Genomic DNA, 16166 nt, shown 5'->3' with positions numbered 1-16166 from the left:
GACATTGTCATTTTCTAGAGCCTTAAGGGATACAGGATGAACAAAAGAATTAATAAGCAAATATATTTTTGCAGAGGTGGAAGTTAAACGTTTACCATGGGAATGTCTGGAGGAGGGGGGTTTATATATGAACTACAACTGTAGTACTATTACTGTATCACCACATCGATCCATCTTGAGATAACACAAGACCAAGTATATACAGACATGCTAGCAGGTCTGTGAGGCTGCACTAGGCAATCTGAGCTAAAGGCTAACATCCTTTTATTATGAGAGCTCTCTTAAAGAATAGAATCACATTTTTCCTTCCTTAAGCAATTTTTATGTAACTGCAGACTGTCGAAAGCGTCACATTAGCTTCTGTTGTACTTGAACTGAATTTTGTCCCCAATCATTTACATTGAAGCTGCTTTAAGAAGGGATCTCTTCACAGCCAGTCAGGGCAGGAGAACCAGTTACAGCGGCCAGCAACCCTTTTGATGTACTGTACATAGTATAAGTCCATCTTTTAATACATCCATGGATGACAATGACAATTATACCATGCTGATTGCAGGTAATGTTTACCATGTTATTAGTGTTAGCATCAGCTAAGGCCGATGGATGTCATTAGTTTGCAAGTATTTAATATTATTTGGACTAATTGAAATTTGGACCTGATGATGGCACTAGATAAAAAGATGAGGGTTCCTCAAAGTTATTCAAGTTATTGTGGGAAGAAACCTGTACCAAATTGCATTGCAATCCATCAATAGTTACCAAATTCATTAGAATTCATTCTCTGGGGAACATGATGACATTTGCTGTACATCTGTGTTTGTGTTTGTCCAACTATTTCAGTTTTGACACCAGTGGTAGACTAACAGACTATGCATATCTTAAGTCCAATGATCTAGATGTCAAAGTCTTCTCACAAATTTCAGTTGCATTACTAATTTGACAAAATCATCAATTTATTAGCTTTTTTGCCTGAGTTTTCAACAGCATCCCAGTATCTATCAGCAGTTTGCTCAGTTTGAGTTCACATTAATAATCTCTTATGAAACTTGGATGACACCTTACAATAAAACTGCTCGGTGGGTGCTGATTTTCACTATGTAGAACTGCAGTGTCCCCACAGTGCAACACTTTCATTATCCTGAATTGAGCAACTGTACTTGCAGGGACTGTTCATCTGATCTCACAACAGTTTCCCAATTCTGTATCTCATAATCTGTAGATGAGCTCACTGGCTGTCTGGACGGGAACTATTTTTAACTGCTAAAAGTGTATGAAAAGGATATAAAAAGCAAATTATACAATTTTAACAAAATAAGTTACAAATATAAGATATTATCTATTCAAACACTGCACCACTTCTGAAATTGCCTTCCTTTCTCAAGGGCCAAATAAGGAAGTAAAAAAAATATGTTTTTTTGAATGTTTATTCATCAATATCAAGTGAGAGTGTGAGGAGGTTCCACGCCTAAAATTTGGCAGCAAATATTTCTAGGATAGCATTTAATTTCAACTTTGAAATTAAATGTTTCACAAAAAGCTAATTAATGCAATGGGCCTTTTTTAGCCACAGTGATGGCACCAGCATAAACAGAGAGGCCACAAAGAGCCTCTCTCTCTTTCTTACTGTCTGTAAGTCTCCTCTACATACAGTATACAGGGCAGTACAGTATAAGCTTTGCAGACTTACACATCTGTCTGCCAGTGTCACTTTGGTGGACTCTTAGCCTTGGGTTCAGGGTGATGTGTTGTTTCCATGAGAGAACTAATGTTGTAACAAGGGAGTGTTTGTTTTAAGGGGTGGAGTGTGAGCTGTTCATGGAAAGAGAGAAGTACAGACCAGACAGAAGAGAAGAGACTTTAGAATGAACTTCTGTTTGTTAAAGCTACAGTATAGTGCTTAGTTTCTGCCACCCCCATGAAGAATTCTAAGTAATGACAACAAAACTGTCGGCATGTGCACATGATACAAGCCTTCCGTGATCGGTTATCTAATCTATGTAGTTTAATAACGCTTGTCGCACCTGCCGCGGTGTCCTTAGACTTTTAATTTATTGTTGCACATTTTTGTTTAATTGTTTGACTTTTGTCCTCTCTTATGGTTAATTCTAGTGAGTCTATACAGAGGAAGTTGGTTGTGTATTTGTAACAGAGATGGGAAGTAACAAAGTACTAATACTTTGTTACTGTACTCAAGTAGATTTTTCAGATATTTTTACTTTACTATTTATTTTTGTGCTGACTTTTTACATTTTCTCCTTACATTTTTAACACAAATATTGGTTCTTTCTACTCCTTACATTTTACAAGAATGGCTCGTTACTTTAGTTTCAAATAATTTCAGTGGAGTTGCCATTAGATCCCAGAGATTTGGCAGACAAGCAACAAGACATTCCCAATTAACCTGGAGTCCCAGTCTCTGTCACAAATACAATTTCCTTCGGGATGAATAAGGTATCTATCTATTTACAATAATCATATACAGTATGTGATGTTTTTAGCCTGGTTGACACATGACCCTTCTCAGTTGTAACTGAGAGTGGGTCTGGGGAAGGTTAATTCACAGCTCATTTCCAAAGGGGCGTCACCAACGGACGCCGCTCAAATGCTTCTGAGTGCAATTGGATAGTCCTTCAACCAATCAGACCAACGATCCGGGTGACGTAGCAGCAACAGCGGCATCAACGGATTGCTGTGCTTCGGTGGCCGTTATGTTGAATGTAAACAAAAGGCTGCTTGCTGTTGCTGCGCTATCGTCATCGTGTAAAGCCCGCCTCAACGTTGTGATTGGTGCCTCGATTTGGAAAAATTGGAAATGGGCTTGAATGGGCTCTTGGCCAGACTGACTTGCAGAGCAAATCTCAAATATGCCGGAAGTTCGTCAAGGTTTTCCCAGGCTAAGATGTTTTAGGCCTATTGGCAGACATTTAAAACGGAGCCAATGGTATTTCCACTGAAGTTTATCAGCTTGCACTCTAGTAACATTTCTGTGGTCCAGGTAGCTTGTCATTCGAAAGGCTACTTTTACTTTTATACTTTAAGTAAATTTCCAAGCCTGTATTTTGTTACTTTTACTTGAGTAAAGAAGTTAAATCAGTACTTACTACTTTTACTAGAGTATTTTTTAACACAAGAATCTGTACTTCTACTTGAGTACAGGAAGTGAGTACTTTTACCATCTCTGATTTATAATTGATCATGAGTTGTATGCACAGGCTGTAAAGTGCTGTCTATAGAAGAGAATTTACTGTTGGTGTTTGGACATGAGGGCTCTGTGGTGTGATGTTGTTCCATTTGTGTATAAGTTGACATTTAATACAATGTATTGTCTAGCTTATAGGTGTTCTTTAATTTAACAGTACTATCATATATCATTATTCAGCATTACCCCCCCCTTCTTTAGTTAGTTCTCCTTCCATCCCTTGCAAGTAGCACATCTTCAAGCAGCCTATGCAGTAGTGAAGCACCCGCATTTGGGGTGTTTTGTTCATGTTTGTATAGGCCTCTTAACAAATTGTGCTCTTTCAGGAAATGTCAAGAGCCACAGGTGATTGGTCTGCTTAGTAATATTCCATTCAACTGCTGTGTGACTTGAGTGTGGCTATTTCTGTACATCATTTATATATGTATAAATGCGGATACTAGTTGATGCCAGCAGAACCGTTAGGGGTTGAGACTCAACAATGGCTGAGAACCATTCAACTTAAAGTGTTAAAAATGCAGTCAACACCTTGATTGTTGTTTACAATTTATCACACCTGGCCTAAGCACATCAGGTCAGGGAGGAGTATACACTTCCTATCAAATGCGAAATGCCATACTCTTTTTTTTTTTTTTTTTTTTCTTCACATCGCAGTGAAAAGATGTCAAGTTGTGAAAGAACATTTTCCCACCGCAGGCCTAAAAGAATTAAAGAAAGACATTTACATGCTGAGATTTAAGTTATGCTAATACTTTGACAAATATCTCACGCAGGTTAAGAATCAGGATCCGTGAGACAAAACCATTTCCCAAAGTACATGTGTGAGCCTTAAAATTGTCAAAGATGAATTGCTCCCCAAGCCAAACTGATTACTTGCATCAAATATTGCTCCGCTACAGCCATCAAAGCGATGATGAAAATGAAATGTTCATGAAGATCACTAGAGGCACAAGTGCTTATTAATTGCATTGCCTCTGCAGCTTTCAGTTTTGTTTATTAAAACAGTTTATACCATAAGAAACCTTCCTCTGCCTATTTTATCTACTCATTTTCCATAATTCACTGCAGTAAAAGTGGATGTTAGTGAAATAGATTTTTTTTCATGCTGTATGTGAATGCCCCACAAACAATTGTGTCTCTTTGTTGTTTTTTTCTCTCACATTTCATTGTCAGTCACAGTCCCTGTGGTCTGAATAAGCACAGTGTGTTACCATTCTGCAAAAATGACTCCTATGTGCATGGCTGTATAAATTGCATTTTTGTCAGCATGTTGTCTGAGTCTTAGCAGCCACATTGGATGAAGACGCCTGTGCAATAGTATATGGATGATATATTCATACACAAAGATAATGACTTTATGTCAGAAACAGAAAGATGAAATTTCACAACTCTAAAAAAATACTTTATTTCTCTGCCTTTCATTTTCTACATTGTGCTGTTCTTCATCATTGTTTATCTATATGTCAAGATAAATTATGCATGCAGAACAAAGCCCAGCCAGGCGGATAATAAAAAAAAAAGAATCACCTCAGCATTTTTTCAATTGTGGAACAACAGACAACATGCCTAAATATACAATGTCATGCATAATTGGATGGGATCAAAAAAGGACGGCACATTTGCTGTTCAAACAGATGACAAATCCTCCCACCTCCATTCCCTCTGATCACAGCAAACTGATAAAGGGAAAAAGCAAAACATGTTTTTTTTTCATATTCTCTACCCTTTCACCCCTGCAGCGGCTTTACATACGTCCTCTAGAAAATATAAAATAATCTGTTCTAAGTGAGAGAAGTCAAAACATAGCAAGGTTCAACATGTTGAATACTGCCAAACAGGTGTTAAGAGAAAAGTGTGGACAGTGTGAACGTGATCTATTTAATGCAACCAGCACTTTAGCAGGATACACATTAATAGCACAGGGCTGTATGATGGATTGGAAAACTGATAATGAGTGTCAGTAACTCATGGTCGGCTGGTAAATGATTGCAGCAGGGAGGCAACTGAGATTGATTGAATTAAAAAAAATATAAGCAATATTAGTTGAATGTATTTAGTAGAAACAGAAAATCACATAATCCCTCTAATAATGGAAAATAATCGATTTTCTACGGACTAAACTAGTGGTTCGGGACCCCAAGGGGGTCGTGAGATAATTTCTGGGGGCCGCCAGATGGTTGGGGAGAAAAAAATGAAATACCACATTCTAGATTTTTTTTTTTTTTTTTTACATTACTGTGTGAGCTTGGTACATTTCATGTAGAGCTTCACTTGTAAATCAGGAGGTGGAACACAGAAAGTAGTCTAAGGGCGGGTCAGGGGGAGAGTAAAGTCACAAACACATCAAAAATCGACAGAGCCTGAAGCAGATTGGACAAGGCTAGGTGCTACCTGCTAAAACTAAACTGTCATTAAACCAAAGCATTATTTGTTTACATCAGAGCATTCACAAAAATCACTCAAAATCAGCAGGGGGAGGCGTGTAGAAACAGCTATTTGCACCAGATTGTAGCGCTCTTTCTCTCATCGAGGGGGGTGAAGGGGTCGCGAACTCCAACCTCAAGGGTTGAGAACCACTGGACTAAACAAACAAGATGTTACATGGTAATTAATTAAGCTATTAATTATTATTTTGCTTTGGACAGAACCAGGCAGCTTTTTCTCCCCGTTTCCAGTCTTTGTGCTAAACAAAGCTAACCAATTATATTTACCATACAGACTATGGCGGATCAATATGTAGAAAATCAAATATAATATTTTTTGACCAAATACCTCAATATCAATATCGCGACGATATTGTTGGGTTGAGTATTGGTGCTTTCGCAAAATATTTACCCAATGAGATTTATGACAAATAATCATCAGTATTATGTGGATATAATGACTGAATGAATGGGTAAAGGCAAATAATAGAACAGCTAGAACAGTTACTGTCTTTCATCTACTCCTTATTTTTATCATTATTGTTATGCTGTTAATAAAGCCTGTCACCGTTGGTAATGATGTCTGTTAACTGACTGCAAATTTCTCTCTGACACATACAAACCACAGTGACATGTTCAGCCAACCCCTGAACATGTTGATGATGTCATTTCTTGGCAAACCTTTCAGTGTGGGTGATACCACTTATTGGTGATACATTGCTACATAAGCTTTTATTTTGCAGGGGAAGCTTTTTCAAAATGAAGCTCAGCAAGTACAGTTTCTCTCTCTGAACATGAAGCAGAAGAGACAGACATTAATTTCCACATGGGAATGTGTCTGTCTTAGCAGTAATGAAATGTGTTGCAAGCCTGTTTTCCCAGCAGCACTTGAGCAACAAGATCAACTTAGTGCCAGTGTAAGCTGCCTGAATGCCTGAACATGAAGAGGCTTTGAGATGTCACGCACTTAAACACAAAATATGAGCCTTCAGACACAATAATCACAACAATCCACTTGAAGCCCAAATCTTTGATTATTTCAAGGTTTCTCTTTGAATATTTTGAAAATGTTTAGTTGAATAAGTTCCAAATTGCTTTGAATACTCTATAAATCTCGTTTTCTTTTTTTTGGACCACATAACATTTTGAAGAATATTCATTAATAGTTTGATTTAGAGATCAAATTATCATTGTGTTTTTTTTCTCAAATGAACGTAATTACTGTAAATGCTGTATGTACAAACATTATTGATATAAACAAACCTGGACCCGTATTAATCAGACTTCTAAGAATTTGCTTAAAAAACGCTCTAGAGACAAGGCAACTCAAGAACTCAAAGACAAGGATCTGTCGAATTGCTTATTCTTTGTTTAAAAAGATCTTTACATTTTACTCAGTGATATGATATATTTAACATCCTTAATATCTCTATTAACAATGAACATGTGGAATGAACAACTCAACAACAATCTTTTGATGTATAGGGATGAAGTAAAAGGCAATGTACATCAGACAATATAGGACCACGCTGACACACACACAATGTTAAGAGCATTTAAGTTGTAAGAATAAGAGAAAAATAGCTTTTACTCTTAAGTTTGTTAAAAGTAAAGTGGCAATTATTGTACTTAAATCTAAAACTTGAATAAATACGGGCCCAGAAAACATGACTGAAATCGATATGGTTCCTGTCTAGTGGTAATCAGCGCATTAAAAGTTATGTCAATCAATGTGGGAAGGATAACATATTCCGAGTTTATTTTTTTCCTTCCATTTAGATTATGAATTGTGCCTTTAAGGCACACTTGACCTGAACAGGCCTACTGCAACACTCAAAAAACCAAAACTAGTCCTGTGGCCTAGACTGTATTATATTAACCCTTAGATGCATAAGTGGGGTCAAAAATGACCCCAGCAGTTGTTTTTTGCAATATCTTTGTAATTAAATTTTTTTATCATTTAATCTTCCATGTATTCCTCAAATAGGTTGTTTTTGACATGAGGCCATTTGGATTTGTATCTAATTGTTAAATTTGTTAAAAATTGCATGTTTTGCATCAGTACCACACATTTCCATACGTGGGGTCAAAAATGACCCCAAGCATTTTCTATGGAATTTCAAAGGTTAACCCTAGGAGCCTTTGATTTTTATCAGCTGTGACTGTCAGGTATACATTTACTGTTGATCCACACATCTAATGCCAGCAGTCTCACCACCCTGAAGGTTATTTTTACTAAATGTTAGCATTATTTTAAATACTCTCTACCAATCACTGATCTGATAAAAAAAAAAACAGTGCTTACCAAAATCCCTTCATGTTTACTTTACTTTACCTTAAGTTAGTTATATAATTTCTAACTGGTAACCACCAACATGTCAGAAAGGTCTGTTGGCACTTTGACATTTCCAGTTGAAAATGTATTAGTGCTCAACATTGTGTCAGTCAATTACAGTGTGTCACGATGACAGTGAGCCTTGATGAAACTAAATATTGGCGTGTTTACATTTCCTGTCAGTAGCTGGGGTGCAACCATAGACTGTAAATATTATGGCTGCAACTTTTAATTTGTAAATTTGTAAACTGTAATTTTTAATCAATTAAATGTTTAGTCTATGGAATGCAACAATAGTTACAAGCTATAAAGACAAGCGCGTTTTGAAAGATTTCATGCGCTTTCAGTTTTCCATCAAAAATTATTTCAATATGATTTATTAATTTTAGTAGTGGCTCTAAACCTGCTAGCAATTACAGCACTTCTCAGTAATACAGGTAGGTCATGCATCTAAGGGTTAAGCAAATAAAGTAAGAAAAGAGGAAAGAAATCAAACTTATAGTTTTCTTTTTAAATGTTTTTTTTTTAGAAAGTGAGAGTGAATCATGAGTCTAGATTGCAGCCTGAATGTAAAAAGTGTGTGCAGTTTTACAGCAATCAGAACACTGGGCAGACCTTACATTGGCTCTTTCTCCCAAATACAGACACAATGAATTTCACATGGGAGCTCTAACACACACACACACACACACACACACACACACACACACTCTCTCTCTAACACACTCATATCAACAAACACATTTCAGTTTTGTATATATATATATATGCCTCTGCATATTCTTCCTTTATGTACCACTCACTAAAAAGCTCATACAAAATGTTGTAAACATTCTCCAGACATAACATCATATGGATACAAAATGACGAGAACACTGACTGTACACTGTTAACATGTTTCAACCATATCTGTGCCCATCACAATGTGCCGTCTCATTGGTTTGAACCATAGACTGTATATAAAAATGGTCCATGCATCTCCACTTACTCCACAAAGTGCCTTCTTGTTATTTTGGAGCCAGAATCTGCGCACTAGTTATCCGGCGGTGGAGCCGTGGTATCAAAGTCCCGCCCATAATGTAGCGGGCCACCAGGGGACAATTGAAATGTTGTGGCTTCACTTATACAGTCTATGCATCAACCCCTGGTTTGAACTATGTCTTTTGAGTCCAAGCTGGTTTGAGTTGTACACTCTTGAGACGCTCCATCAGCTCCACTGCACCAACTGACCCAGGATCAGAAATAAAAAAATAAAAATAACAACTACTCCTCCTACTCCATGGCCAGGGCGACCCTGTCAGGTGTCAACGGCCCCGTCTTGACAGAAATCCACAAGTCTTCAGTGGAATTCTTTTTCTTCTTTGTTTCTGACCTTGCGGTTGCCATGGCGTCTTTGCCACAGCAGCAACAGCAGCTGTTGGCATGGCGACAGCAGCAGCAGTGGCAGCACACCACCAAAGTGGTGAGGAGGACCAGCAGGGGAAGAGTTAGGAGGACCACCAGGCAGACTGTGTTGTACACCCCCTGGTTGTGTTTTTCTGTAGCAAAGCTCCAAAGTTGGTTGAAAAACTCCTGGATGCTGTCTGTTCTTCCATCCATGGCTTTCGGATACGGAGCCGTGAATCCTTTCAGTTGAGTCTGTCTGGCAGTTGTAAAGTTTTAATAAATCCTTCAGAGGGTTGTGAATTTTGCAAGTCAGTTAATGTGCCTGTTAGGCAGCTGCAGACATCCAGCTAATTAAGATATGGTGTTCATTTAAGTCATTTTACGGAATCTGGTTCCAGCTTTAAAGTTGTAAGTTATGAAGTTTTACTCTTTACGAAAACCTCAAACATCCACCGAGCCAAAAGCTGTCACACGTCAGATATTTTTAGCGACTTGACATTGAACTTTCATGTGCTTCTGTTTTCTACTTCTAAAGATCAGAGTTTACGGCACTATCTGATGAGGCATGTGTATGCGCTCAGGCTTGTGTTGTTTATGTTAAATGGAAACAGTGGAAGCATGGAGGGTGACTTCATGTATGCCTCCTTCCTTGAAATGCCCTGTGAGGTGGTTACAAAGCCAAAGCGTTCTTTGAACAAATCCAAAAGACCAAAAGCTCATTTGTTTATAACAAGGTTTTCTTTGAAATCGCCCAGTTGTGATGATCTTGATGCAAGATGAAAAAGCCAAAATCTGCACTTCAGCCAAGTTTGTTTATGCTGCTTGGCATTCCTCTAACTCTTTTCTTTCTGGTTATCTACTTCACTCTTCTCTTGTCCTCTTGCCCTTTGGCTTTCAGTATGATTTTGTAGAGACGTAGTTCAATTTGGGTGTGTCTGTGGAACAAAAGAAAGAGAAAGTGAACATTGGTTTCCAGCAGACAGCTCTTCCTCCCTCCCTCTCTGCTTTCCCTGCCTCCAATCCATCTTTCTGTCTCTGTCTTTAACATCTCTACTCCTGCTCTCTCTCCCTCTTGTCAGTGTCAGCTTCAGATTTTCAGCTTTCCCCTCATTAATATTACATAGGAGTCATTCAGGATTCAGGGCAGATCACTCTAAGAGTCCCCCTGAGGAAGAAAGGGGCAGTGAGAGAGAGAAGAAGAAGAAGAAGAGGAGGAGAGCAAGATTGTGTCTGAGGGAAGGCCAGACCGAGATAGAGGTAACCAATCTTTCTAAAAGTCCCGCTGAGACGGAGAGTGTCAGGAAAAAAAGAGACTCAGGAGAGAGGTAGGCTGGGGACAGACCTGCTGTAGGAGATTCATCTGAATATACCTGGCTAATGGCTCCCATTGGAGGAGATAGATAGGGTCTGGCTTAAGATTTCATAAATGTCTGATTGTAACATTTTCCTCTGGCCTCGGATGAAATCGCTTCCTAATAGCTCTCCAGGAGAAGAATACACGAGGCGAGGTGCTTCAATGGGAGAAGTAGGTCTGCAAAAGAAAATGAAGTCATATTGTTCCCCTTTTCTCTGAGACTGTTTGATTAAGTCTGAGTTCTTGAGGCGCCGTCTTTATTTAAACGGTGTTAAACATCTGCAGTTTTTCAAATGATTTCAAACATCATTTGACTCAAGTATGTCCCCTAGATTCTCTGTAGTCACGGCTACAGCTTCTTTGTATTCTAGATGCAGGAGGGAGAAAAGATTTTCATCTCACATTTGGCTGCTTCTTAGGCAGAGAGAGGGAGAGAGAGAGAGAGAGAGAGAGAGAGAGAGAGAGAGAGAGAGAGAGCGAGGAAGATGCACCTGCAAGTGGAGAGCAAATAGATTTGGTGTGGCTGTCGGCGTGCGTTGCGTCTCATGTGTGAAATTGGTTTACCCGCAGACAACCTGCTAACCCCCCGTTCATTTGCTCAACAGGAAGCTGAACGCTTAAAGCTAAGAAGGCAAGAGTCATCTGAAACGTCAGATGCACTTTCAATACACTCAAATTTAACAGTCGTAGGCATAACAGTAGTGGATGGAAACGGGAATTAATTCATTATCTTTTGCAGGTTTCCATTAAAATTTGCGCTACATCAGAATCTTGACTATGAACTATAATAAAGTCTGTGTACATTGTTGGGAGCCATAATGGCCCTGCCACATTATTGTTGCTGTAGGTACATCTTGTTGTGATGAGCTTGGCTGAGCAGCAGCGCCTACGTGTACGCTCTGATCTCCCTCACATTAAGAAAACAATGTCAACCAGACAAGCCAGAGCCTCTGAACAATAAGTCTGTAGGAGAGAGACAAAGGCCAGGGGCAGCAAAGTGGTGTGATATGACAGAGATGACTAACAATGAATCAGTGGTAAAGTCATTGAATGGAATGGATAACTCACCAAGTTTTGTGATAATTTTAGTCTCTGGCCAGAAAGAATGATCAGTGTGCGTTATGTGTAAAACGTTTACACACTCACCGGCAGAGAAAATGTGAAACAGGATGTTAGATCATCAATGTAATAATCTAATTTTATCTTTGCTATGTGCTCGCATACAAAGGCAAGAAAAAGATAGATTTTTTTATTGTATTAAAATAAAATATGTTCCGGCTCAGGGGGTTTCAAACTATGTTCAAACCTTTCTCCAGGTAAACACTTTGATTGCCAGCCAAGAGTCTCTTTCGCAGCAGGCCATTTGCAGTACTGTGAGAGTAAAAGAGGGTGTTCACCCCATACATGTTGATGGCAGAACATTTTTATAGTCAATATAGCCATGGTAATGCAAGAACATTGACTCTAAATACATTTAAATATTTCCTTGGTTCATATTATCTCACTGAGATGCCATTCTAAGACTCTGACGGGGTACTTCACTTTCTCATGACATTGTGCTGTCCTGGAGCGATCCATATACAGGAAAAGGCCACTCCTGGGGCATACAAAGCCAGGAAGGGGCTGAGAAAAATGTTATGATTGCACTCAGTTAGCCCCTGCTGCTTTTTAAGGAACATGTGCGACCTAAAAGACAATGTTGTGACAGAAGGCAAGGCAGCAATCTTTAATGACTTGCCCCGAGCACACGGTCAGAGCAGACCCCGCATCATCAGTCAATATTAATACACAATACTTGGACACATTCAGCCACCAACAAACTTAAAGCCATACTCGTCTGTTTGTTTTTTGCTGAAAATGTCTTGGATCATAAGTGCAGCTGTTTTGCTTGAGTAGCTACAGGCCTGCTGATAGTCTGAAGGAGTGCAGTTCTCCACAGTGAGCAAGTGCAAGTGCACAAGCCCATTACAGTTCAGACTTGTGTCAACTCGATCCTGACTTAGTTGAATGAGCAAAGTTGAGGACGTTCTTACAGTAAAGAGCATGAGGAGCAAATGTTTAAGCCAAACAAGATCCACGGAACGGAGCAACGGAAAGTTATTCTAAGTGATTGATGCAGCAAATGTAGCGATTATGATAAGTGAGAAACTTCTTCATTTTGTGAACTGAAATTTAAGTCAAATGGTTTATATTAAAAAGTCAAGAAAATAACTAGAAGAGTACGTTTTAGTGACACTCTGCAGCACTCATAGGCAGGAAGAAAGTTATCTCCATATCTTTGTAAATTGTCAAACATCCTGTCAAATCAAATCACTATCAAAACAACACATTAGTCACAGTAGTAGCACCTTTTGCTTCTCTTTTTTCAACTTGTCACACAATGATAAGCATGAATAACCTATATGAACCACTCACAACAGTTTCAGAGTATTTCAAGTTACTGGCACTCAAGATCTCTTTACCTATCTTACCTTACTGTGAAGTAGCAGGTCAGCTCGCCCCTCCTGTTTAATCCAGTCGGCTGCTCAAACTTCTGCTGTTTCTGTTTTGACATCTGGCTTCTGCTCTGATCTGGTCCCCCTCACCCAGACATCTTGACAAGTCTTCACTTTCTGTTCCTGTTTCCCTCTCTCCCCTTGTTTCCCCTCCTCCTCTTCTCTCTGAGTGAGTGTGTGCGTTTTGGTCACAGCGTCACTGCACCCTGCCCACTTCTGTGTAAGAATGGGCCCTCTGTCTCTGCTTATGTGTTTCCTGCATGGGAAACTGGATTCTTGTGGTTGCTTTACCTCACTCACACAAGCACTGAATGATGTCAGAGAGCGAGGGAACTGGTAAACTGAATATGAAATGAAATCATAAGAAGCCTTTATTAACTGCGTCCCAAAACAAACTCTTTGGCTAGGATGTTAATAGAAAGGCTCCTCTAACAGTAGATGCACAGATCTGAAAACCCGGCTGCAACACCAGCCTAAGTTGCAGGCAAGGTTGCAGCATTTTACATAATAACACTAAATTACAGCAAACAACTACTCCACCCATCTCAGAGTCCCAAAATGGGGATAAAAAGGGGAAACGAAAGCTGTTAAAGTGTGTGTGTGTGTGTGTGTGTGTGTGTGTGTGTGTGTGTGTGTGTGTGTGTGTGTGTGTGTGTGTGTGTGTGTGTGTGTGTGTGTGTGTGTGTGTTGTGAGTACCACCAGGTGTGAGAGTCTAAGATGCAATTGAGATATGAAAAAGTGAGGTCATGTGAACTGCACACACACACACTTACCATGCCTGTGGCGGTGTGGTCAGTGTCCTTTCAGTTCAGTCAAGCAAAAGAGGATTTTTATTCAAGTAAGAAAAAAAGAAAAAAAGTGTTCTACTGACATTAAGTAGCAGTCTATTTATTCTCCTCTTCTGAAAAGAGGAAGTTATGAGTGCACTGGCTTGAATACTGTACTCACAAACAATAGGATGTGTCCTTGTGAACATACAGTAATAAAAAGTGGTTAATGTGGGCATGCATAACCAGGTCATGTAACCACTATGAATTTCCTTCTCTGATGTTTCTTTTAAACCTATTTTGTGCCACCACCACATGATGCTGTGTTAAGTAGTTGTGGTCATTTGTATTTCTAGGAGGTCAGGTTTTTTCTTTTACAGAAGTATGTATCCTTCATCTAAAATATGATCAGATCACCACTTCTTATTTTATATGAATCTACCGCTACATTTTGTCTGATAATCTTGAAAACATTCCTCAGCATCTGACTGGCTGAACATGCAGCGTGTCCTTTCACTGCTACGGGGCACAGTTACATGAAAATTTATGAGACAAGCCTCGCCATGTCTGCAGGTGTGTCCGTGCCATCTTAGACACCCGCCTACACACACACACACACACACACACACACACAAACACAGACAGACTGGCAGGGCGCGTAGTGCTACACGGTGAAGCTATATCACAGCTGCTGTTGAGGCACTACAATGTCCAGTCACCTCGAGCAAGTGTTGATTAATGACCTCAGTGTAGCAGCACTTTCCTTGATGGAAATCCTTCTTTACAGTAGTTTATATGAAAATGATTTCACTATATATTTCACCTGCTGCTTTTGATTGGTACTGCAGACGCACCTGCATGTAGATACTTCTATGCCAAGTCATTAAAAAATCTTAGATTTTCAACTATGTCGGATTTCATGCGACAATGTGCCTTTTCAGGTCTGACTTTATGTTGTTCTTACATTATAAGGACCCTATTATACCTTCCCTTTCCTCTAAGTATGCCTTGTGTTCAATTTACACTGCAGTGACCCTCGTGTGCGTCTCATTTCCTCTATGGAAACCTTACTCAATACATACTTAGTTGTGCTGTAATGGGCGTAGCTCAGCCTCCCATCTGGTTTATAAGAACCTTATTCTCAGTTGAGCTCACCTATGAAGGAAAGCTCAAACAATATATCTATTTATCCAGCTCGGTGTGTAGCTGAACAAATTGTAGGAAAGACCAGTGAGCTCACAGTGGATCACTGATAATAGCAAAAGAAGTGACTGTGACATTACCAGTAGCATTAAAGAAAGCCTCGTGGAATTACTGAACTGCGCAAAAGGGCATTACAAATCACTACGACCTACTGGTTCTGCCAACACACACTGAAATATGAGTGGGTATGATTCTAACACAGTATACTCTGTGACTTCTTGAATGTGAGCGCTAATGAAAAGTGACTAAAAGGTTGCTGTAGTGGAATCTGACAAGTGTCCAGAAATAGTCTGCTAATAAAACCAGTCCCCCCCCCCGAGGCAACCCTTAGCTGTGATTCAGTCCTGTGAAATGTTTGGGCCCAGTGCCGTGAAAATAGGCAGAGAGCAAGACGGGCGAAGACTTGATTAGTCTATATAAGGAATTGCCTCTTGCGCTCAAGAAACGCCATCATTGAAGAGCTATTGGTTGGCATGTAAACTTAAAGCTTTTACAAGAGCACCTAATTGCACATTCCAGCTACGAGGTCAGTCTGAGCTATTTTAACATTTGATTACGTAATAATCTCAGCATAGTTATCATATGACACAGGCTGTATTCTGGGACAAGACATTTATATCAAACATTTCTTTCTCGGCTTGTGAAGAACAGAACTTATCTTAAATTATTCTGCTGCATAAATAAATAAAGGGTGTCACTGTAAGCTTGCAGTAAATTAGGTATTTTCCAAAGTGCTTAAATTTAATGAGTGGGGATTTTTAAGTTCCTCTTTGCTCTCCAGTACTTCTATATACAGAAGAAGCAAAATGAGACACCGTGGGAATAAATAGTCACTCAAGCTAGCTAACATTTAGAAGAAGAAAAAAACAGGAAGAAATACAGAGGACAAAAACAGATGACTCATAAAGAAAATGATAGAATCAGCTGAGTGACAGTCTCTGAGTTCAAACAGGACACGGACAATTGAGTGTTAAAGCAATACTGGGAAATACACTTACTCACT

The 16166-nt window shown here is 39.3% G+C and overlaps 1 protein-coding gene across 1 annotated transcript; it reads right to left on the bottom strand.

Moving 5' to 3' along the window:
* Window positions 1–4579: 4579 nt before the first annotated feature.
* Window positions 4580–13364, bottom strand: LOC120568789 (uncharacterized protein KIAA0040). The gene is made up of 2 exons (XM_039816494.1): window positions 13169–13364; window positions 4580–10278 (listed from the first exon to the last, which is right to left on the bottom strand). The coding sequence occupies exon 2, from the start codon at window positions 9554–9556 to the stop codon at window positions 9230–9232; it is 327 nt and encodes a 108-aa protein (XP_039672428.1). The 5' UTR covers window positions 9557–10278; window positions 13169–13364; the 3' UTR covers window positions 4580–9229.
* Window positions 13365–16166: the final 2802 nt, after the last annotated feature.

Source organism: Perca fluviatilis, chromosome 11 (genome assembly GCF_010015445.1).
Source record: "Perca fluviatilis chromosome 11, GENO_Pfluv_1.0, whole genome shotgun sequence".
Taxonomy (NCBI): domain Eukaryota; kingdom Metazoa; phylum Chordata; class Actinopteri; order Perciformes; family Percidae; genus Perca; species Perca fluviatilis.
This window is presented reverse-complemented; position numbering and strand designations above follow the sequence as displayed.